The following is a 24,012-nucleotide window of genomic DNA, read 5'->3' as shown; positions in this document are numbered from 1 at the left end:
TGGCAGCATCCGCCTTTACTTTTAGTGGAGGCGACGAAGAAGAGTTGCGACCGGAAGAAGCAGAGTTGAATCGGATCACAACAAAATAATGACGCTCCTCCTTAGTAAAACTTTATGTATTTGTTCTCACTTACGCAACATTACATGCACGCAACGGAATGTGAATATGGCTTTCAGGATGGCTACAAATATCGCTAACCAGGTACCTGAAAATGACGCTGCTTATTTGGGGAAACTTTGGCTGAAAGTGACGGTGGACGTATATGCCGGATATTTAGTTTCATTCCGGTGTGTTTTGATTCCAGCTCCGTGGGATGTGTAGCTTTGTTCGTCCTTTAGCCCGACACGTGCAGCCCGCCGCCGTCAGGAATGCCGCCATCAGGAATGCCTCCATCAAGGTATGTTATATACTTATATATGGAAACATTACGTGTAGGTCAAACTGTCATTATTATACAAGGCACCAGGCTGTTTCTTAACATTGACATTGCGCCATAGAGATCTTTTCATTTTCGGTTTCATTTTGATGTTGTTGATGTCATTACATTCACCATTACTGGCTTCAAAAACCCTATAGTGTGGGATACATTAGTGAGGCACACCAGGGATTAAAGATGTGGACAATGGTAATTAATGATATAGTTGGAGAACTATAGAAAACCTGTTTGTGACCTTCATATTTTAACATTATTAGGGCCCTCCAGACTTGAAGTAACACTCACATAGTCATCTTCACACTCCTTACCCAATATAGTAGACATTCATTCATTCATTTTCTACCGCTTTTCCTCACGGGGGGGGGGCAGGGTCTACTCTGGACTAGTGGCCAGCCAATCACAGGGCACATATAGACAAACAACCATTCACACTCACATTCATACATTCATATTAGGACATTATTATGGAAAAACCTAGCATGTTTTTGGAATGGGGGAGGAAACCGGAGTACCCGGAGAAAACCCACGGGCGCTAACCACTCGACCGCCGTGCAGCCCTATAGTAGACATAATAAAAGAAAATGGTAATGGTTTAATTTCATTTGAACATGCATCAGATTCCAATTGAGTGCATCCCATAATCAGTTCCCAGTTCCACATGTCCAAAAGGAGTAGGAAGAAGCAAAGCTTATTAAATCCTACCCCTCCATCTGGTACTTTTACAATCACTAACTGTTACATTTGTTCACTTCCTGCTTTCCATAATACAGTTTTTTTTTTTTTTTTTTTTTTTTTTTTTAATAATGTACCTCGAACCGAAGTACTTGGTGATATGAGCATCCAATGCCATAATGTGTACCATAGTAAGTGTCAATATACTAGTGATATATAAAGCATATCATGACTGGTTCAAGACTCTTAAAATAAATCAAATTTGTGTTTGTGAGTGTGTTGCTACAAATTGTGCGAAGGTCCAGGACAGGAAGTGACAGCCAGTGACCAGCGTAGCTTATCCATACGCGTCTACTGAATGCTTTATAATTGTATATTTATATGAATGACTTCATTATAAAATGACTTCTTTGCTTACTTTCTATTCCAGTGCTCTGAATGTAGCGATGACAATCAAAGATGGAGGAGAAACATCCATGTGACAGCTCACAGACAGGAGCATCATTTGCACACGAGGTATACCAAAGAAGTCAATATTGAATATTTCTTATTGGACAAGGCTTATCAGCATCCAGTGTTGGAAATGTTTTTCCCAGTGAGCTGTCAGAGGCGGCCTATGAGAAGCTGGCAGATGAGACACTGGATTCCCTGGCTGATTACTTTGAAGACTTAATGGACGAACCTTTCACTGGAGCAGACTTTGATGTGGTGTTCTCTGTAAGTCAGTCAGTTTCCTGTTTCCTGTCTTTCCTGAGCCTCTCTGCCCTTAGTATGAATGAACGGTGAATATCAAATGTCTATGGAAGAGTCGTTGCAAAAGAGGGAGACAAGCTTATCGGAAGGAGGAAGTCTCAATAATGAGGCCACCCCACTACATAGTTAGCAATCTGTTTTTATTGAAGAGCAAAAAGTTGAGAAAAAGGAACTTTGTTACTTTGTCCTTCAGTGTTGCTAGCTATTTTTCTGCTTCCGTATTCTTCCACCACGTGCACCTAATTAGTTCTCTTTTTCTTCATGTCCTATTTAATCATTTATGGAAGTCCATCTGTAGCTGCTCCTGCTGACACCGGCTAAAAATAGCATTGTGTTCTCTGTGTTTGTGAATGATAAGGAGACAGTGGCAGTTCTTTTTGCAGCCATTGGGGGCGTTTGTTCTCAGCACAGCATACAAAGCATATACAGCAGCTCCAGCAACGTCTTTCATGCACACCCTTCCTCTCCTCAGTAGTCCAGAAGGCCACTGAAGAGCATTGTATACAAAACATTGAAGAAGAGGGAGTACACATACATGTGCACAACATACAACATGCACAGCAACATCTTTCATGCACACTCTCCTCACGAAGAAAACCACATAAAAAATGAACTCCTCAAAATGAACATTGCCCTCCCCCAAGCTCTGCTCCTCTGTTAATGAAACAAGCTCAGGCAGAAGTTATTGGGGCAAGAGAGAAATATTTTCATCTGGCAACGGCATTTTACACAGGTCTGTTTTTGTAAACATGAAGGTGAAATATCTGCCCAACTGTTGCTGAAGCTGGAAGCGGTCTCGCCAGGAAAGGTGGTGCATTAATGTCGTACAAAGTGTGTCCGACAATGAGTGCTCCTCCTCGGGCAGGCGAGGTTTGGTCAGCGGCCACACGTCGCAGTTCTTCTGAGCTTCACAGCACCAGCGGTGCTTCTGACAAAGTGTGTGCGACAATGAGTGCTCCTTAATGTATTACTAAACAAGATAAAAGTATTTATCAGATTTACACAACAATTTCTGTCTCAACAGTATATGGCTGTGCATTCATAACTATGTATTCTCACAATCATGCATGGGGGGGGGGGGGTGGGGGGGTGACACAAGTTATCTATTTAAGCAAGCTTGCCGTTGGATTTGACTGTGGATTATTTTGTCTTTTTATTGTTTGAGTTTTTGAAAGGCAACAGTTAGCATGGAACTGGTGATAACTCATCACTTTGTAGGCGGTCTATGAGTGGGCCTGTGTTAAAAATAGTCATGAAGTGATGATGAAAACACAGGTATTTTATATGTACATCCATGAACAGGTTATATGTCATTGTTTTAGTTGCTTTAACCGATGCCATAACAAAGTAAACTAAACAAAGCTGTGCGATGCTGAGTAGAGCTGGAGAACAGAGCTGGAACTATTAAAGCATATTCATGGTAGGTGTACCCCATAAAGTACTGGCCACTGCTCCAGTGTGTCACTAACGGTCTTTATTTACTGTGGTGCCAACAGATGAAATGCAAACGTAAATAAAAAGGATATTAACATTGTCTGAATAAAATCAACATTTCAACATGATTAAAAGCCCAATAAGTGTTTCAGTGTTTGAAGGGTCAGTAAAATGAGTGCGTTTGTTTTTTCCCCCTGTGCAGAGTGGCGTGCTGACAGTCAATGTGGGTGCTGACCACGGGACCTATGTCATCAACAAGCAAACGCCAAACAAACAGATTTGGCTCTCATCTCCAACCAGGTGAGACCATAAGGTAACCCAGCAACCCACGGAACGATCCTTACATCGGTTTTGGGGCTATGGTTTGGGTCCGGTTTTTGTGTGTAAAGAGAACCAACTTTTTTCCTCCCCAAATTATCTCTTTTTATTATTTAGTATTATTACGATGTATTTTTTTTAAAGAAGCATCAACATGAAATTGCAATATTCAGGCAGGAAATTCTCCAATAAATAAAATTCACAACTGAAAAATAAAAATATTGAAATGGCATACAGAAAAGTGTAAGGATATGGGGCCCGCTTTTGTTATTTAGTATTATTACGTTATTATTATTTTTTTTTAAAGAAGCATGAACATGAAATTGCAATCTTCTGGCAGGAAATTCTCTAATAAATAAAATTGACAACTGAAATTAAAAAATATTGAAATGGCATACAGAAAAGTGTAAGGATATGGGGCCCACTTGGATGTTATATTAAAGATGTTATTAAATGTAGGTCAGCATATTGTACCATAAACTATACACTACTGATTAAAATCTTGAGACCAGTTACTTCGAGAGCTTCAAAATGCGAAAATAAGAATAGGGAGCAAGACAAAAAAAATATGGCAATTTAATTAAAAAGGTACGAAATCATCGGATTTGTTCTGACCGGATTAAAAGCTACCTAGCCAGGACACGACACGGCTATCTGCAAGTTTAAATATTACATATGGAGTACCCCAGGGGTCAATACCAGGGCCAAAGCTGTTCAACTCGTATATCAATGACATCTGCAGAGCGATGAACGACTTATAAGGGACTTATTATGCTTTTCTGACCTCGAAAGGTTGTTGGAATGATTTGGAAGTGAGCCCTGAAAGAAGTTTGGGACGACTCTGAATGTTGGGTATTTTCTAACATCCCATATAAGTTAGCTTACTGTGATGTCACAGTCGGGCTTCCTGCGCTCACGGGAGTAAGTCATTCTTGATGCGCTACACTGCTGTAGGGGATGTGATTCAACTTCATGGCAAAAAATCCAAACAGCCTAAAAGAGAAATGAGATATTCCAAAAATGGCTCAGTAGTGAGCAGCTGCAACATTCCAGGTGATGAAGATGGTTTTACGGAGGGCATCCGCTGTCTGGAACCAATGTCCATTTTTGTAAACATCCCAAATGTTCTCTACTGGATCTAGATCCGGGGAACATGCAGAATGGTCCAAAATAGTGAGGTTGTTTCCCTGGAAGAGGTCCTTTTTGGAAAACCCAGTCGTTACCACACAGATGATGGCCTTCGGTCTTGAGCAAATAACATCGCAGGAAGAGCAAAATGTATTTGTGCAAAATGTACCAGAAGTCCTACTATTCCCAATATCTAATACCTAGTACAAGTACATGCATTGACAAACACTTGCATACGCCATTATATTATTATGCAGCACAAGTCCGCATTGCTAGCTTGACTTCAGTTGAAGTTGTCTTGACAATTGAAGGAAGAATCCACTTACACATGAACTGATTCCCTAATGCAGCCAATCGGTATTTTGAAATATCTCTGATAAAGTCTTCACGGTTATCCCTTCAGGTTGAGCATGACATTATTGTTCCGCCGCAGTCATTTGGCTTTACGGAATCAGCGCTGGCTAATGAGACCCATTTTGCTCGAAATATCTTTTGACATTCAGAAGATTTTGTTTCACATGGCCGGTCAGCCCGTGGTGCTTGTTTTCTTTCTTTACTACGGCTTCCTTTTCTTCTGGATCATTTGATCTTCGGGTTTGGAATACTGTTACTCTCAGTTCTTGGTACGGTGGAACCTTGGCTAGTGTCCCCATTTGGACATCCCCTGAATGTTTCCTGAATTCAATACTGTTTCTCACCTTCTTTGCCAAAGTGCAGGACTGCAACTGCCCTTGGCTTCATTTGTCTTGTCTTCTTTAGAAGAGAAAGACTATTGATTTCAAGAACAAGTCCTGGCCAAATAGCAAGATGGCGTCCATGTTGATTATATTAGTACTTTTGGGCCTACCGCATTGTGAAGGATTCAGCACGGAAGCAAATCTGCATGCGTAATCATTTCCTTGGCCACCAAGTAGTGAACGGCTCTTGCGGGCCTGTGTGGTGTTTCAGCGGTCCCAAGCGCTACGATTGGACGGGTGATGCTTGGGTCTACAGCCATGATGGCGTCAGCCTGCACCAGCTGCTGTCTCAAGAGTTTTCCACCATCTTCAAGATGAACATGGATCTCTCTGGCCTGCCTGTTCCCCATCCCTCAGGGTGAATTACTAGTGGAACATTCATCTGTTTATTTATCAATTTAGTGTGAAGAGTATTTGTCAACATGTGCTTTTATCTACATTCTTTACAATACTATTTCAGGTAGTCCGTATTTTCTGGACTATAAGTCGCTCCGGAGTATAAGTTGCACAAGGCCAAAAATACATAATTAGGTAGAAAAAAACATACATAAGTCGCACTGGAGTATAAGTTGCACGAGGCCAAAAATGCATCATTAGGTAGAAAAAAACATACATAAGTCGCTCCGGAGTATAAGTGGCATTTTTTGGGGGTATTTTATTTTCCAAACTACTTGACCAAAAAAGACATTACGTCATCTTGGAAGGCAAGTTGTAACATTAATAAAAGAATAGAGAACAGGCTAAATAGCTGTAAGATATGCTAACACAATGCTTATTCAGATTCAGCTACACAAAAATTAAACATGATCATAAAAGGTGTCCAGTGTTTATGGAACATAAACAGTTTTAAGTACAATAACTGTTTTGTTTTCTTCATCGTAGTAGAGTAACCTCCGCTTTACGCCTAAAAAGTTTCTCACTTTCTCCAAACTTTCTCTCTGCTGCTCGATGATGTTTTCAGCTGCAAATTTCACTACTTGCAGCTTCTAGTATGCAGAATAGGATTTTCTTTTGGGGGACATTTGTGTTCTGTCGTCCTCTGTTGTCTTTGGAAGCTAACGTCCACTGTTAAATATTGAATTGGTAAGGAGTAGGTGATATCTGTATGAAAGTCTAGAGTGCCCTCTTGTGGCTGGCTGTGAAATTATATATATATTTTGGTAATGGTAATGGTTTCATTTCATTTGAACATGCATCAGATTCCATTGAGTGCATCCCATAATCAGTTCCCAGTTCCACATGTCCAAAAGGAGTAGGAAGAAGCAAAGCTTATTAAATCCTACCCCTCCATCTGGTACTTTTACAATCACTAACTCTTACATTTGTTCACTTCCTGCTTTCCATAATACAGTTTAAGGTTTTTGTTTGTTTTTTTGTTTAGTTTTTTTTAATAATGCACCTCGTACCAAAGTACGAAGTACAATTTTTTTTGGAGTATTAAGTCGCAAGAAAAGCCAACCTATGGAAAAAAAAGTGACTTATAGTCCGGAAAATACGGTATTTCCTATTTTATGGTCCTATTAAATACTGTGATACCTCGGTTTTTGTCAGCCGAAAACCGAACGGTGCATAACAGAAGCAATGTCTCCCTTGGGAAAGGATGTAAAGCCAAATGCTGTTTCAGAGTCAGACGCCCAAAAATAATTGACAAAATTGGCAAAATCATTGTAAATGACAGAATTAGACATAAAAACCATAATTGTACCTTAATCCAAGACACGTACCGTGCAATGAGCTCTTTCTTGAATTCCATCGTGTTTCTCCCCTTTATCAAAGTGATGGAACTCGCAACCTTCTTTGGCACTGTGTTGGGTGACGCAGTTTAGACTGAGGCCAGAGTCACCACCATATGCGATGCTTTGAGCATTGTTTATTTTTCACAATGTTACGTGGGCAAGACCGTACAAAACAACGGGGGGGACATTTACATACTTTTACTGCATGCTAGTATTTACAAGTATGATACTTGACCCAAATACTTGGACGCGCACTTGCGACACGAGTTTGTGTGAATAGTTGCTTGTCTACGTGCACACTAAAGTCAGCTAGGATAGGCTCCAGCACCCCCGAGAAATAGAATTGGTATACAGTATGGACAGTTGAGGTGCATTATGAGAACATGATATTTTCCTTGTCATTATCTATTTAACATGGCTTGGTAGTACTTTTTAAAAATGCATATTTAAACACATTAACAAAAGCATTAAAAGTATCAGTAGTTGGGTGAGACACACAAGCTCCAGACTTGATAGCTGGAACAACAGGCTTTTATTGCAGGTTTGAATGATGGAATCCCTGTTATGGCCGCCACATAGCTGACCGCGATGGAGAGATGGCGGTATAGATGTTTGCGACGGGAAAGTCACTGTTTAATGTAGTTTAATGTAGTCTGCAATGAACAACCAATCAGAAGAAATAAAAAGCATATTTTTTGCAGGTAGCCCAGATTAGAAATGATGTAACCATGCGTACCTTGCGCCAGATATCTTTTGGTCAAGAGTGGAGTGATGCTATTTTTCCCGTAGCTTACTGCTTCAGTGCGTATGTCGGCCATGTTGTGGCTGTAAACACGACACTGAAATAAAACCAGAGCAAAAGGTCAACATGATGTCATGAAGATGGATGGGATGGGAAATGTAATGCAGGGCGTCTGCAGATTGCATTTGTAGATTGCATTGTAAAATCATTATTTATATTGCGTCCAGGTGTGACTTTATTCAGCATGTAATAAATGATTCAAATATTTATTGTGTGATATTTATTTTTTTGCATTTTGTCATCCACACAAGGTGCGTAAATCAAGGTCTTATTTTAGCATAAACCCCATTTGGATTTCCTTAATAAGTTAAGTATGGGCTTTGAACCTTGAGGTAGGTTAGCATTGACGCTTAACACTCCATTGGACAGCATTGCTGTCTGTGACAGGGACATTGTCCATAACTCACCCATCATAGTTAACCAACTATAGTTATTACAATTGTGTGTTATTGGCATTCTGTTCACTATCATGGTTAATATTTTCACTACTACTATTGCCAATAATCAGTTGCTTTTCAGTCATATCACTGTGGCTTTTGATCATAGTTTGTCTTCTCCATTATGGTCTTCTATAACATTCATTGGCATTTGCTGATGCCGTCCTGTTCCTTTTGTTCTGTTCGTGGCCTTGCAATTGTTGCTGCTGCTGTTCTTGTGTCTTTTTGTGGCCCCCCTCTTGTCCCCGAGCTCCCCCAGGTGTTTTTTGTCTTCTTTTCTGTCCCCTCCTGCTCCGTTCCGGCCGCTCCAAATTTGCATCACAACAAAACATCAAATAAAGCCGACTAATACGCCATATAAGGTGGCAGAGCAAATTTGTTTAGGATGTAAGAAGATGTAGATCAATAACAGGACAAAAAACATCACTTCTGGGTTACATAGAGCAGGACTGCGCAGGACTTTTTTTTCTATGGTTACCGGCTGAGATGGAACCAGAAGAATATTCATGATAGAAATACGTCCAAGAGGTTGCAGGACTTTCTAGATGCCCTGCAAGGAGGCAGCGTTTCTGAGACTTCAGCCAACGGTAATGATTAGCATGACTTAGGGTTAGGGCTTTGTTGGACAGAGCCAGCTATGCTATGCTATGCTAGTGCTATAGTTGCGCCTTTTTTGGGGTCCTTTTTTTCAGCTTTTTGTGAGGTTTTGCTAGGCGTCGCCAGCTTTCACTTACATTGATGACATCACGATGCACAAGAGACCACTCTCAAGCGGACCAGGGCCCTTCTTTCAGGTGGCCCGGGTGTTTCTCGTCATGGGTTACTTTCCCTTAAGACCAAAGTGCCATTTGGCAGGACATTCTGAAAATATGATTTCACAATAAAAATAAAAACAACAAAAAATGGAAACATCAGCAGTAATTTGACAACAATACATTTCAAACATAAAAATAGGCTGTCAGGTAATGAAAAATCTTAATCACAGTTTTCACGATTAATCACCGTTTGCAACAATGTGTGAAATCCGCCCATTTTGACTATTTTCTGTACCAAAAGATCATCAATTGTATGGATTAACAGATCCAAAAGAACTGAAAATTGACATGAAAGCAAAAAGATACATCACGTCTAAAGACTGTAAACATTCAGATGCTTCTGTCTTGGCACTTTCTGTGTCTAACATTATGTGTGATTATCTGAAGGAACAACATATTGATATATTATATTGATATATTATTCTACTTTTTACATTCCACCATTTCAAATGCTGAATTTCTTTCTCAACCACTTCTAAGCATTCCAGCATGAAAATGTTCCTCCCATTCAGGACATGTAGGCATTTATCAGGACCTTAAAAAAATCCTCACATTTTTTAGCATTCCATATTTTCTGTGACATTTTTCCCGCTGAAAATGAACGGACAATTCCAATGTGGCCCCCTATTGGTAGAAAGTTGTCTCAGGCTCAGGTGGAAGTGCCTCCCAACCTGATGTTCACGGACGCTATCATCAGTGGATGGATGGATTGCAGCATTTAAAGGCTATTTCAGCATTCATTATTATTTTCAGTACCTCTCATTATTCTCACAAAACTCTCATCAATGTAGTGGTTCCCTTGACAACAGTATCCTTGAGCATGTTAAAGGATCTTCTCCAATGAAAGCAATCATAATAACTAAGCAGTGTCGCGGATTTTTGGATTCTTATATTCATATGACAGTTTTATTTCAATGTCCTTCATGCTGATTTGCAACACCAGGCCCGCCTGGACTCAAACGACACAAACGCACGTCTGAAGCAGGGTTGGTTCTTGGATCATGTTGGATCATGTTGATCGGAGGTTACTCATGTTGATGTTTCTGTTGATCACTCAATGCCGGGTAAGTACAAGTTGTAGCAGATTTCAATCTGTCTATATTCATGAGCTTTGACATTTTGTGCAAGAGCATCTCATCTCCCTCACTGGTACGGTCGCACACACGCACACACACACACACACACACACACACACACACCGAAGTCTAATATGCAGCAGCAGCAGCAGGGCGGTCGTCCTCCTCCCCGTGTCTCTATCTCTCCACCTTCTCTATTTCCTTGGTCTTGCTTTCTCCCGGCTCCGTAAGCATCCCTTCCGTCCCTTTCCATCTGTGTTGAATCCGCACGTCCCTCTGCCGGTGTTTGCTCGTCCGTCATCATGCGTCTCGGCATCTCATCCTTCATTTCGGATATCCTGAGCACCTCCAGTAACATCTGTTTCTGCTGGACCGAGGGCAAGGTAGAGTGAACCGCCCCGCCGCCGTGCTCATGCAGGACTCGGGTCCCCTCGGAGCTCCTGACACAAACTTGGATGTTATTACTTCTCATCTTGTGTGTGCGCTTTGCCGTGTTTGTCGCTACAACTTTGGCTCGCTCAGCACTCGCTGGAATCGGATGATTTCCACGGGCTTTTGTCACTGTGCGTCTTCCCGTAATGTCCATTTGTCCTTTCTGCCTTGCATTGTCAAAGATACGGTTTGCGGTTTGCGCCATGGATCTGGTCCAGGTGGAACTGAAACTCTGACCAATTCTAGTATTCCAAGTATTTCTAATATTTCTACAATACTTACAATACACTCACTTAGAGTGTCTCGCTTTTCTTTGATCACGGCTGCAAAATAAGACAAAATGGAACCAAATAAAGTTCAAGCAAGCATTTTGATGAGAGAGGTGAAATTAATTATGAGCTGTAATTAATTAAGATAATTAATCTCGTTTTTAATCCACCTAAAACTACTGAGAAAGTCCTCATTATTTCCTGTCTTTGTCATGTCACTGGAACAGATGCTGCTCTAGCCATTAGCATTCGGCTGTATTTGAGGCTAGTCCCAAATGCTAACTGCAACCTGGAGTTTGGACCAACGGGGTATTTTGTTATTTTGGTGTATCTCCAAATAATTATAAAATCCAAATAAAAAAGTATAAAGTGCTGAAGTATTGAGTACATCTCCGGTTATGGCAACATGATTGGACGAATCCTCCCATCAAAATCGTACATTTCTTTTTCTTCTCACCATCGTGTATGTATCTTGCTGATTTTGGTGGTCACGCCCACTCTGTTCATGGGCCTGCAGTTCGTCGCTATATCCACTTGGCAGGACGATTTCAGCCTGGCGGTCGCCGCCGATACGTGGGATGTTCTGGTCGAGTTGAGCTTTTTGTGGCTGCGCTCACGGCGGGGCGCTTTGTGTTGATGAGCTACGCTACAATTGAGCTGGTGAGGCGGTACGCATACCACTCATTGGTGCCATCGGGTACTTTGAAACTCCCTTTTTTAAATTTCCCTTCCGTTGGACCGACAACTCTCACGTGCGACTCCATTTTCACCACTCCTCGCCGCTCCTCACCTTGCCCTCCCGACTGCGATGGCAACTATAAGCGGCTGATGCTAAACAAGTCCACACACGATGACAGCCAATCAATGTCCACTTCAGGGTGTGACCCTTGTTTTCCACCTGAACAACTCAAAAAAATGATTTTGTAAAATGGTAATGCCAAACTGTAAACTTGTGAATTAAAAGTAGATAAACATAAAAATGTAATGTAATAAATATGACTGCAATTACTCAATCTTGATTAATGCCTTAATTTGATACCTTGAAAAAATCCATTTAAAACGCAATTGTACTCACACAAGATGCACAAAAAAGGCACGCCCCATTGTACGCTAACCTGACAATATCGTAAAAGGTGCCGACTGCAGCCAAAGCACACAAATCAAAAGGCAGACATTTTTTACCCTAACCGAAAACACCTTAATCGGGGTGTTCACTAACCAAGGTTCCAGTGAAATTTGGTCCAAATTGTCTTGCATGAAAATGTTCAGATAATATTTCCCGGAGTTAGATGAAGTGGCCCAAATATTATACACACTGGATCCCATTTATGTCAACAACCCTTGGAAATGGACCAACTCCTCAAGTCCTGGTCCATCATCATCTCATTAGAACTGAAAAGTGTCCACTTGGGTGAAAATTGGATCTCCAAAGGGGTCGTTTGTTTGTCAAAACAATAAAAACAAAGAAAAATGGGTGGGAGGGGCAAGTGCCACTTGCTTTCAAAGCTTCAAAGCGTCGCCATAGGAACAAAGGTTCTTCTTCTTTGGCTTAGACATCAGTCGTTCTTTCATCCCCTTTTCCACCGTTCAACTATTGAAATTTACATTTTGCACAAATGCAGGAAGACCGGGTCAACAAACTGGCGTGGCCTGAAAAATGCTTTCTTATTGCCCATCCTCCTTACGTCTCTGGTGGAAGTCCCGAGTAAACAATGCTAGCAATGCTATCTTGGGTTACGGCTTCAGCTGCATATAAGACGGTAAGGTAGCGTTGCTGCGCTAATCCACGTGTTACGTGGCTCTTGTCTAATAATAATTCCAACTCAGCACTTGGTCATTTGGTCCTGTACTTGAGGGCTGGAGGGGGGCTGGTTGCTGGAGAGGTGCCAGTGACTTGGCACTGACATGGTGCCCTTGAGCAAATGCCCAAATGCTGAAGGCGATCACTCCACATCTCCACATGAGTGCACATCTGGGATAGTGGGATTTGTGGCCGGGTTTTGTCCATGTCTTACATCTTATGCATGGAGGTTTATTACACGAAAACCACGTTGTCTTCCTAGAACCTATCCAGTTGATGTATTGCTATCAGTAACAGTTTCACTGTCTATATATATATATATATATATATATATACACTGCATATGTGTGTTAGCGATGTTCCGACCAGGGTTTTATGCTGCCGATACGATCCTGATCATCCATGCGCCAAAGTGATACCAATACCGATCACATGCATGCAGTGTAAATGTTTAAATGTACTACTGGCTATGTTAGGGCTCATCGAGCATCGTTTCAAGGTTAAAAACCTCCCTGTTTTGGCCTCGCTCGCCTCCTACCATTGATTGTTTTCTGGGAAAGTCCAAACTTTTCCATAGTGAGATGCTAGCTTTGGAATGCGACTGGAATGTTGTGTGCTGAATTCACTTGACTGACGCGCATGCCTGATTGATGGGCTACAAATATGAACTCATTGTAAATACAATCACAATAGTAATATCGTAAAGGTCTGCTGAAAACAAATATGGAGTGATAGTAAAAAAATATATGGACAAGGGTTATAGAAATCCCCCCCGAGGACTCTAGGTGGGTTTCGAATAGAGGATAAGGGAATCTTAAAGAACCAAATCATGGAATGAGAACCAGATTGTTTATTCCTGACAACAATACCTAATACAGACGTCCGGGCTTATCTGCAGTCCCTGTATGCCTACAAGTAAGCGGGTCTTATTACAGCGCAGCTGCAAAAAAGCACCCTTCCTTTCCCTGCCCGGCCTTTTATACACTCAAGATTGTTTAAGAGGCTGGAGTCCTGGACCAGTCAGCTTTCGTCACTGCCCTTCCTTGAACCGCTTTCACGGTGTTCTGCTTCTGTTTGTTCGCTGGGGCATCAAGGCATCGTTCCTTAGTTTGCAGGGGCATCAAGGCATCGTTCCTTAGTTTGCAGGGGCATCAAGGCATCGTTCCTTAGTTTGCAGGGGCATCAAGGCATCGTTCCTTAGTTTGCAGGGGCATCAAGGCGTCTGGAACATTCTGCTTTTCTTTTGTTGCAAAGCAAGCTGTCATATGCGTACTCCATGTTTCCACCTTAACTGTCAGTTGTCATGTTAGTCCTTTTTGTGTGGGTATTTGTGTGTATAAGTATCTTTTGTCTGTATTTATTCTGTATTATCTGTTTGCTTTTATCTTTAGCTAGCAAAATTGAGCAAATACCTTCAGGTTATATTCCAAAAACGGAATAAAGTTTGACGATGTGTTGTTTACATCTTTAATTAGCTCACTTCCTGACCATGTATACTGTATGAGGAATCGAATACTTTTACCTACAATGTCTCCAGAGGTTTTCACATTAAGCATCAGGACACACTTGCATTGCTCAATACGGCCGTTCCACCTTAAGTTTTGTGAATCGGAAGCCAACTTCAGGATCATTGTGACAAACATTAGAAAACATGTAGAATATTTATGTGGAGCAGCAAAATCTGGAATATATTGTCAATCGTCAAAGTAAAGTCATTGCTTACATTTTTATGTTTCTTCCGTCTTCTCAGCAAATGTTGTAGCCTGTGTAGTAGTAGTAGTGTGTAGTAGTAGTATCAGTTGTAGCCTGTGGTGTATTGCCCTTAGCACTTACCCCAAAGGTCAAAAGTCAAAGGTACAAAAGTAGTATGCTACATATGATCCAACACTAGCGTATTCCTTCATTTCGTGAACACGTAATACTTTATTAATGGATGACTTTGTTGTCTTCAATATGTCATCATAAGGACAAGGTGTCAGGCTGTGTCGTATGGGATTTCACCCGTGGGCCTGACTTTGACAAATATGCTGTAGCCTTCAAAATAAAAGTATTCCCTGTGTTAGCGCGGGACATTTCCCTCGTTTTACAGTGCAGGGTGGTTATGTGACATCACCAAATGAGCTGTGGTTGATTTCTCTGGCTTCTGGTTGCCAGTCAATGCGGACATGATAACCACTGCTGTGGCTGAAAGGTGTGTTTTGGTGTGGACAACAAACGAGCGAAAGGCAGGAAGGAGTGTATCCATTTCTCCCAAAGCAGTCTTCTCTGCACTATTTATGTGCTGTGGTCATGACCATGGCACGGCCCAGAGGCATCGATTCAGCTCCAGTCAAGGTGTGGCAAGGTCACCACACTGCAAACATACACAACATCCAGATTAGAAAAGGTAGAGTGGACGCTGAAGTAGCTCCGGCATTGTTGCCCAACTGTGGAAAATCACCGCTCGTGATGACATGTGAGTGGTGCCTCCTTTTTAATTCATTGGTTCCAAAAGGCACCGTGTTGAATGAATTTCAGCAAAGTAGGATTCCTTAATATACAAAACCTGTTTCAAAATACAGCGCTCAACATTATTAGAGCCCTCTACACATGAAATAACACCCCTATAGTCACCCTTGGTGCTCCGATGACCAAATATGTCTTAACAAGACATAAATAAATACATTGCTGTAAATGTGTTCAGGTGCAAGGGGAGCTGAGTGGGAGAATGGACAGGAAGTGACGTCGGGATTTCAGAGTAGAGTTTTGAGTGGGAGAGGACAGGAGTGAAAATCCACTCTTGTGGGACACATCCCTGGAAAACACAGCCTCTCCTTTGACAAACCTGTGGAATGGTTGACTATGTCCTATTATTAGTCATTAAATATTATAAAAAGACAAGTCATAGACATGTGTAGTGTACTACACGGGTAATTACCTTACATTACATTACCTTAACTTGCACTACATGGAGTCAGCCATGGATGCAGGGTGAAAAAAAGTTGTTAGAATAAAATGTAGATAGAATGAATATAGCGTTAGTTATCACCCTTATATCCATTTGCTGAGACAAGGGTTAGGGTTACCCTAACCCCCAGCGACCCCCAGGTCCCGGGGGAGTCTGGATGCGCCAACAGCGACCCTGCAGATGTTCATGTTAATCCTGCAAGAATGTGTCAAGATAAGAAGTCATAAAACAATAAAAGTAATTACTCTCACATACACATAGAGAAACAAATACAGCTCGTGCAACTGACTCCCCCCCCCCCCCCCCCCCTTCGAGTTGCACGACCATGTAGTAGGGACCCACACTGGGTATGTGGTTTCACTTTCCTTGCTGCGAGTAACTTTGAATATTGTGTCTGTCTCCTGTATTTCTGTATTTAAGTGTTTTTAAAAGTGTCACAGGAGTTTGAACTTGACAAAAGTTCTCCCATTCTGTGTGGAAGTGGTATGTTTTTTTTGCTTCTTATTATCCTTCTTCCCCACTTTGAGATAACGAGGTCGGGTGTGGAACTCGACTGTATTCCCTCTGAGCTGCAGTTTTTCCACGCCTGGTCTGTTGTCAAGTCGAGTCATATCACGTTTTTAAAAATAGCTAGTTGCTCTTCATACAGTATACAGTACTAAAGAAAGCAAGTGGATCCGGATGGATGGATGGATGGATGGATGGATGGAAAGCAAGTGTACCCCATATGAGCAAAGGATGGGAAGAACTCCCCCCACACAGTCCATGTGGTTTGGGTTTTTTTTGTCTTCAGTGAATTGCTTGGATTGGATGATTTGGGTGATTTTGGTGATTTGTGTCATCAGTGACACCCAAGACGTTTTCATGTCCCATGTTTGTGTAGCGGGGCAGCGGGGTCCATAGTTCTTCTTCTAATAGGCGCTGCTGTGTCAGGGTCACAGGCATGTCCCTCTACAGATGAACGTTCCTTCATCGATTGGTCTGTTTGGATGAATTGTATCCCACCGTGACCCCGTGACTCGTGTCCACTATCTCCTACCACGCATCTCCGCCACAGCGGTGCACACTGCAGCACCGTGCAATAATAGCATGTCACATACAGCCATAAATAGCTCATCATAGCTGGCAATGTGTTGCCACCTAGAGATGGTCAAATCACGACCATGAAGTGCTCCCTTGAGGCAGGATTTACAAGCTGTTTGACAGATTAGCCGCTAGCATCCACGGACATCAGCTGTTAGCATTTTACAAGATACTTTGGGCCAGTTTGGAGTGTCATTATGCCAACATGTTGCCTCGGTTTGCATACATTGCTCGGTTAGTGTACAAATACAATTTCACATGCAGTAAACAACAAATATGAATATGAATGTGCACATTGTCAGTACTGAAGGACTAGTTTTGTACTCAACGGGCGCTATGTGACCACGCTGAGCCTTGGGACAAGCGGTGATGTTCACTGCTGGTATCCTTCCTGCAAATGACTGACGTCAGTTGAGGTGAAGAGGAGGTCAAGGAGATACGGGATGTTTATTCAGACAATGGATGGGCAGTTCTTCAATGGAACCAGGGCAATAAAGATTTCCTTCTGAGGTAGGTCAGCAATTGGGGAGAGCTTAGGATGAAGGACGATGCTTGGGATGCTTGTTGGTGCTGGCCCACGTGATCTCAGGTGAAGGATGAGTTCTTCAAGCTGTCGAGCTGCTTGTAGTACATAACTAGTACATTCTACTTCAAGGGATTCACATCAAATTGAACCTCGTTAAAGTTGTCAACATGTTTGTGTTTCACAGAGTTGTGGATCATACAAAAATAAGAATTATTGAATTATTTCCACAATGAAAAGAATGCCAACCGTTTCTGAAAGTAGAGACTCTGCCATCAGGCCACTGAACGATCTGGGAATTTGAGGCCAGGCCCGATGCCAAGTAATCAAGCCCCCTCAGGAGCAGCAGAGGAAGCTAGGCGGTGGCCCCGGCTGAAGAGGTGAGACGTCTCCTGGGCCACAAAGTCACGAAAGAAGGGTGGAAAGCAGAAGGTGGCAACTGGGACTTTCTGGAGGTGCCTAGGGCCTTTCATCCAAACGTCGAAGAAGGAGGGTGCCCACCTGACCACCCCCATGAAGTTTGAAAGCCACCCCCTCGGTCATGATGTCGCCATGCATCACCACGTCTTTGATAGTCAGGCGTGTTGTATCCGGACATCATGGAAGTCCCAGACTTACCTTGGGCACCACCACTTCCTGCCCTTACCTCAAAGAGGGGGCGTGGGGGACAACGGGGGAGATTGAGCAACAGGCGGGGAATGGTTGGCGTTGTCACTGCGTAGCTCATGGTCTGATCTGGTGCCCGCCTGACGCCCCCAAGGAGTTTCAAACCCACCCACAACGTCACCGTGTGGTTAACGTTGATGCCCCAGGTTTGTTCATTTGGAGATGATCCCCCTGGTCCTAAACTCCCAAAGTCCAGAACCGTGCTGCAGTCGTATCAGGCAATCCAAGGGACTGCAACACGCCACCTCCTAGGAGACAAAGCATCTGGTACCCAGGAGATCCAGGGTTTGTGTCTCTGTGAAGAAAATGAAGACAGATGAATAAGCAAATGTGCGTCTGTGCTGACCCGAGCTAAAAATAAACTCTGCATGAGATGAGACGATAGACCAGATCGGGTCTATGCTCAACGCTGTCACCCAGACGAGGACCAATCAGCGGGTGTTTCATTGATCCACCAATGAGCGGACAGGATGTTATTCTCTCACAAGTAAACATGGAGGGGAAAAAAGCCATACTTTCTGTGTCAGATTGCTGGAGCTACTTGATGTTTCTAAAAAAGAATACGTCATGAATCCGTTCCAGATGGTCTGACTCTAACCAAAACAGACTCTAACCAAAGCAAATTTTAATGGACATCCACTGAATCCGTTCCAGACACCCCGAAACGTGGAAAAAAAAACACAATTTATAGACGATAGATATATTATATATTATCATTATAATTTTATATATATATATATATATATATATATATATATATATATATATATAAAATTTGATAATATATAAAATGAATTAATTTAATTTAATGAATTAATTAAATATTTTAAATTAAAATTATAATAATATATTAAAGAATAACAAAAATAATAAATCATTATTATAAATTAAACAAATATATAATATAATATATTAATAAATATATAATAAATATGTATAAATATATAATATCATTATATTTAAATTAATTATATTATTTATATTATTATACATTTGACGTGCACAAAATAATGCAAACAATAATAAAATGACAGATGAATGGAAAACTGAACATTGAACAAACTTTACCAGTTTTGCAACGAGGCAGAGAGGGAGAGGACATTTTGCTTGGAGGGCAAACCCGGTACTTGCTAGGTACTCAATCAACACCTGCTGCTTTTTCTCCTCCGAACTACTTTGATACCCCCAAGTTCCTTCCAAATCTGACAGCCAATCAAAACCGTGGGAGACTGGTCGTTCGTCACCATAGCGGTGGCCTAAAAGACACGGGCGGCACCTTTCTTCAGGAGTTAGCTAGTGAGGTTGAACCAACCAGGTTTAACCTCACTTCATTTCTGTTGGGTAACAGGAGTGCAACGGTCAATATAGGGGTGTTGTTTCATGTCAGAAGGCTCTAGTGATGTAAAAAACTGGAAAACTGATTTTCTATGCTCGATGAAAATATGAAATGTATTCGTATTGAATCCTACTCAATTCATTAACCCTGATGAATGGACGGTAAAGAAGTCAGCCTATGGGAAAGGCTTTGTTTGCCACTTCTACCGGTCGCCTTTCAGACCAGTGCTTAGGAGCAAACACACTTTGATTTTTCTTAGGAAGTCAACTGTGATGTTCACCAAGAGATTCCAAGTCACCTTGTAGAGCCATGTCATCTCCTAAAGCATTGCTATAAGTGTGTGTGTGTGTGTGTGTGTGTGTGTGTGTGTGTGTGTGTGTGTGTGTGTGTGTGCATACCTGCGCGAGGCCACAGCAACACAAGGGATGTAAATACACATGCAAAGCAGAAGGAGGGAGCGTCCACACAAGCTCCATTTTTGCCACCTCAGCATGTCTGGGTGCCACATTTTACACGCGCACAGCAAGGTTAATGTAAAGCTTGGCTGAAGCGCATGCATTCATGATGCTCATGCTAACCCACACGCTAGTGACACGTCCACTTTCACCATGTAAGAAAATGAAAGTGGGAGGGGTCACTGTGGCCAGACTGGCGCAGTATTGATTGATCTCACTTGATATTGATCAGGCGTTGTTGGCTCGTGGATACATTTACATTTGCAGATACATAAAGGGATTCTACAGTTGGACACCACCTTTACAGCTGGATTTAAGTGGAATAAGTGGAATAATCATACAATACTAATTCTATACCCACCACTTGTTGCTTTCTGCTTGAATACGGCATTCATTCATTCATTCATTCATCAATTCATCATCTATCCATTCATCAATTCATTCATTCATTCATCAATTCATCCATCCATCCATTCATCCATTCATTCACTCATCCATTCATCCATCCATTCATTCATCCATTCATCTATCCATTCATTCATCCATTCATTCACTCATCCATTCATCCATCCATTCATTCATTCATCGATTCATTCATCCATTCATCCATTCATTCATTCATCAATTCATTCATCCATTCATTCATTCATCCATTCATTCCTCAATTCATCCATTCATTCATTCATTCCTCAATTCATCCATCCATCCATCCATCCATCCATCCATCCATCCATCCATTCATTCATCCATTCATTCATTCAGTCTCATTTTCTACCGCTTACCCTCACGAGGGTCGCAGGGGTGCTGGAGCCTATCCCAGCTGTCTTGGGGCGAGAGGCGGGGTCCACCCTGGACTGGTGGCCAGCCAATCCCAGGACACATATAGACAAACAACCATTCACACTCACATTCATACCTATGGACAATTTGGAGTGGCTAATTAACCTAGCATGTTTTTGGAATGGGGGGTGGTGGGGGGGGGGGGACCAGAGAAAACCCACGCATGCACAATCCACACAGAGATGGCCGAGGGTGGAATTGAACTCGGGTCTCCTTGCTGTGAGGCCTGCTCACTAACCACTCATCCGCCATGCAGCCTGAATACAGCAATTAGTCCAAAATATGCAAATGTACCTGAATACAGCAATTAGTCCAAAATATGCAAATGTACCTGAATACAGCAATTAGTCCAAAATATGCAAATGTACCTGAATACAGCAATTAGTCCAAAATATGCAAATGTCATCACATTTGACACATTTGTTTTGCTCCAATGAACCATTTTCAAGCTTTAAAATGTTCATGAAGTGAAAGCAAATCTAAAGCATTCAGAAGACGCACTCAAAGACTTTAATGTAGAATTCTACACTGGTCACTAGGTGGCAGTAATGTTTCTATAATGTTGATGGAACACTAATATAGCACCACAGGTCGGGTAGTGATATAGTGATAGAGAGAAAACAATATTCCACTGTACTGTCAACACTAATTATTATTATTATGAATTGATACGCCATGTGAACAATATAAACACGACTGCATGATGGACAAGATAAAACACCTTAAGTCACACCCATTCTTTCTTCTTTCTTGTCCTTTCAGCCTCTTGTGTGCTGTGTGTGGTGGGGGGGGGTGTGGGGGGGGGGCGTGTGTGTGCATGTCTTTGGCAGCAGTGTAATTAGTGAAGGCCAGATGGATGAGGTGACGGCGTGCTACACTGTACCCTCTGCAATGCCACGCCCACTCTTATCCTGCACGTGCACACACACACACACACACACACACACACACACACACACTTACATAACCCCAACCTATGTGCAGATGTGCCCTTAATTATAGTATATTTCAAGTATTCAAATATTCAAGTATATTTCAGAGGAATAGAAATTGTTTCACTAACATTTGATCCTTCACTTCCTTCCTTGCTATTTTGAGTAGCGTAGTGCTATTTTTAGTGCTGCTATTTTTAGGAAGGAACGACAGGAAGACAATACAACACAGTCATCTTCTTACCCCATCCCAAAAATAAAGGAGCATCTGAGTGACATGCTTGACTCCACCGCTTTTTCTCTGCATCGACGCACTGCAGTTTTCTCTTTCTTACACCTTCTCTCTTTTTTCTCCTCTTTTCAGCTTCCTCAGCAGGTTGTCGCCGTAACATTTGCATATTGGCTCTGTAACCACACACACAATGACACAGTGACCTTGAAGGATGAGCACACGCCATAGATCAAAGTTGCAAGCTGTAATCCTCAAGTCCTGAACGTGTGGGAGGGCTACCGTGCTTCTACAACGGAATGTGAAATATGATGCATTCAATGTCCTAAATAAGCTTCATAGGCATTAGCCTACGGGCTCCAAAGAGGCCGTTCACACACAAACTGCATCAAGCTACTGCTGGTTAACATTGCTATACATTTATTATACTGTACATTTATTGTTACAGTACAGTAACAATAAAGCCGCTTTGCACTTTATCACAAACATAGATTCATTAAAGGGGACCTGCTATGCTTTTTACACTTTTTTTGACCAATAAATATTGTTAGAATGTTGTACTTTTGTGTTAAAGGATGCCAAAGTTTCAGATATGAGCTTTGCACATTTGGAAGTGAGCCCTGAAAGAATTTGGGATTGCTCTGAACGCTTGCTTTCGGAGAGTTTTTGAACACCAGCTCCCTGTGATGTCACAGTGAACCGGACTTCCTTATATGGGCGTTCCCCGGATACAAGCTGTATGCTTGCCATACCCTGCTCTGTCGCACTGTTTCACTGCTCTGATTTCACCGTGTTAGCGCATAGCTAGTGCTAATGGCTTCCATTGAAATAAGCGGTTGGAGTTGGAGATTCCAGGTAAAAAGACAGTTTTGGCGAAACTGGACTGGAAACCGGACCCCAAACTGTTGCAGAAGTCCGATGCCTTTCCAATGTTACTTCCAGTCAAACGTGCACGCTGTAATTTATCAGTGTCCTACCTGTGTTTGTTCTGTGTAAGTCACCGATTGTCTGGGTAGCATTATAGAGTGCGCATACAGGGAGTGTCATGCCTGCATGCATGCAAATTACAAGCTCACCGACGTCTGGTGTTGGGTGCTCTGGTGGTTGTTGCCAAAGACCAACACGGACACCGCCTCGTTGTTTTGTCAATCATGTTTCTGATTGTGGCTACAAAATGGCGCCAAAGAAGGTTGCAAGCGGGAGCATTTTGATTACGAAGATAATAAATCAGACCAAGGTGGTAAAAGAAGCCTGAAATTGGTGCCTTCCATTCGGCATTCATATGATTTGGAATGTCAAACTTTTGAATGAATGAACGCTCGTTCAAGACAGCGTGCCCTTTGGCAGTGCTCGTTGGCTCAGCGTTTTATGGTCGGGTTGGCTGTCTGACCACATACCCTAACAAGTTTTAGGACTGTCCTCATTTTTACTTTTTTCTCCTTTCTTCAAAGTCGCATTGTCTTCCTCTTACTTTCTCGGACATCTTTGTTGTATAATGCCAGTAAACGGCCACGAGGTCAGTGTGAGAGGCCAAACAGTTCTATCCACCCATTCTTTTTCGTCAGTACTATTTTTTTTAACGAGATGAATGCTTCATTGAAATGTAGACCGAATGTTGAAATATCATCCCTCCAAGTGACGAAGCAGAAACCGTCAGGTTGGGAGGCGACCACTCCATGCCATGCCACCATGCACAGAAAAACCAAATCATCCGTCACACTCCACCCTCTTTGCCACTTGGGTTGGCGGGAGGGATCAAGGTGCGGGTGCGCCAGACTGCGCTGCTCACAAAAATGGCAGGCCTGGTCTACGCAATTAGGGGCCATAATGTTGGGCTGAACATTTTGATGTTGTAATAGTTTGAAGCTGTTGAGAAATGCGGGAGGAGTTAGCGGACAAATAACAGCAAAATGTAAAGATGGAGAATGATTGTTGAAATGGATAAGATTAGATTAGATTAGATTAGATTAGATTAGATTAGATTAGATTAGATTAGATTAGATTAGATTCAACTTTATTGTTATTGCTCATGTCACTGGTACAGGGCAACAAAATGCAGTAAATATAAATATGTTGAACCAGTAGACGGGGACTGCGGCTCAAACCAGCAACCATCGGATTAGGAAACAACCCCTCCAGCTCCTGAGCCATGTC

General features: G+C 42.1%; 2 protein-coding genes across 3 annotated transcripts in view; both read left to right on the top strand.

Moving 5' to 3' along the window:
• Nucleotides 1-38: 38 nt before the first annotated feature.
• On the top strand, nucleotides 39-23,840 carry fxn (frataxin). Of its 2 annotated transcripts, none has more exons than XM_058071395.1 (6): nucleotides 39-202; nucleotides 306-398; nucleotides 1,540-1,625; nucleotides 1,685-1,826; nucleotides 3,499-3,596; nucleotides 21,994-23,840. In XM_058071395.1, exons 1-6 carry the CDS (start codon nucleotides 89-91, stop codon nucleotides 22,016-22,018), a joined length of 558 nt encoding a protein of 185 aa, XP_057927378.1. In that variant the 5' UTR covers nucleotides 39-88; the 3' UTR covers nucleotides 22,019-23,840. The 2 variants fall into 2 exon arrangements, with proteins under 2 accessions (XP_057927378.1, XP_057927377.1); XM_058071394.1 differs by lacking the exon at nucleotides 21,994-23,840 and adding an exon at nucleotides 5,691-8,224.
• The window catches only part of LOC131128489 (tight junction protein ZO-2-like), a 57,291-nt gene continuing 45,920 nt past the window's right edge, over nucleotides 12,642-24,012 (top strand). The window contains exon 1 of the mRNA XM_058071386.1: nucleotides 12,642-12,806. Coding sequence (XP_057927369.1) covers nucleotides 12,759-12,806 — 48 coding nt within the window. The 5' untranslated portion in view covers nucleotides 12,642-12,758. The remainder of the gene's footprint in view (nucleotides 12,807-24,012) is intronic.

The sequence above is a fragment of the Doryrhamphus excisus genome, chromosome 4 (assembly GCF_030265055.1).
Source record: "Doryrhamphus excisus isolate RoL2022-K1 chromosome 4, RoL_Dexc_1.0, whole genome shotgun sequence".
Taxonomy (NCBI): domain Eukaryota; kingdom Metazoa; phylum Chordata; class Actinopteri; order Syngnathiformes; family Syngnathidae; genus Doryrhamphus; species Doryrhamphus excisus.
This window is presented reverse-complemented; position numbering and strand designations above follow the sequence as displayed.

What these genes read in the sequence shown, in the direction of transcription:
- fxn (XM_058071394.1), top strand. Translation starts at nt 89, where the DNA reads ATGACGCTCCTCCTTAGTAAAACTTTATGTATTTGTTCTCACTTACGC. An exon ending in ACTTTGATGTGGTGTTCTCT is followed by an intron (nt 1,827 to 3,498) that starts GTAAGTCAGTCA and finishes CCCCCTGTGCAG; the next exon opens with AGTGGCGTGCTGACAGTCAA. An exon ending in TGGCTCTCATCTCCAACCAG is followed by an intron (nt 3,597 to 5,690) that starts GTGAGACCATAA and finishes GTGGTGTTTCAG; the next exon opens with CGGTCCCAAGCGCTACGATT.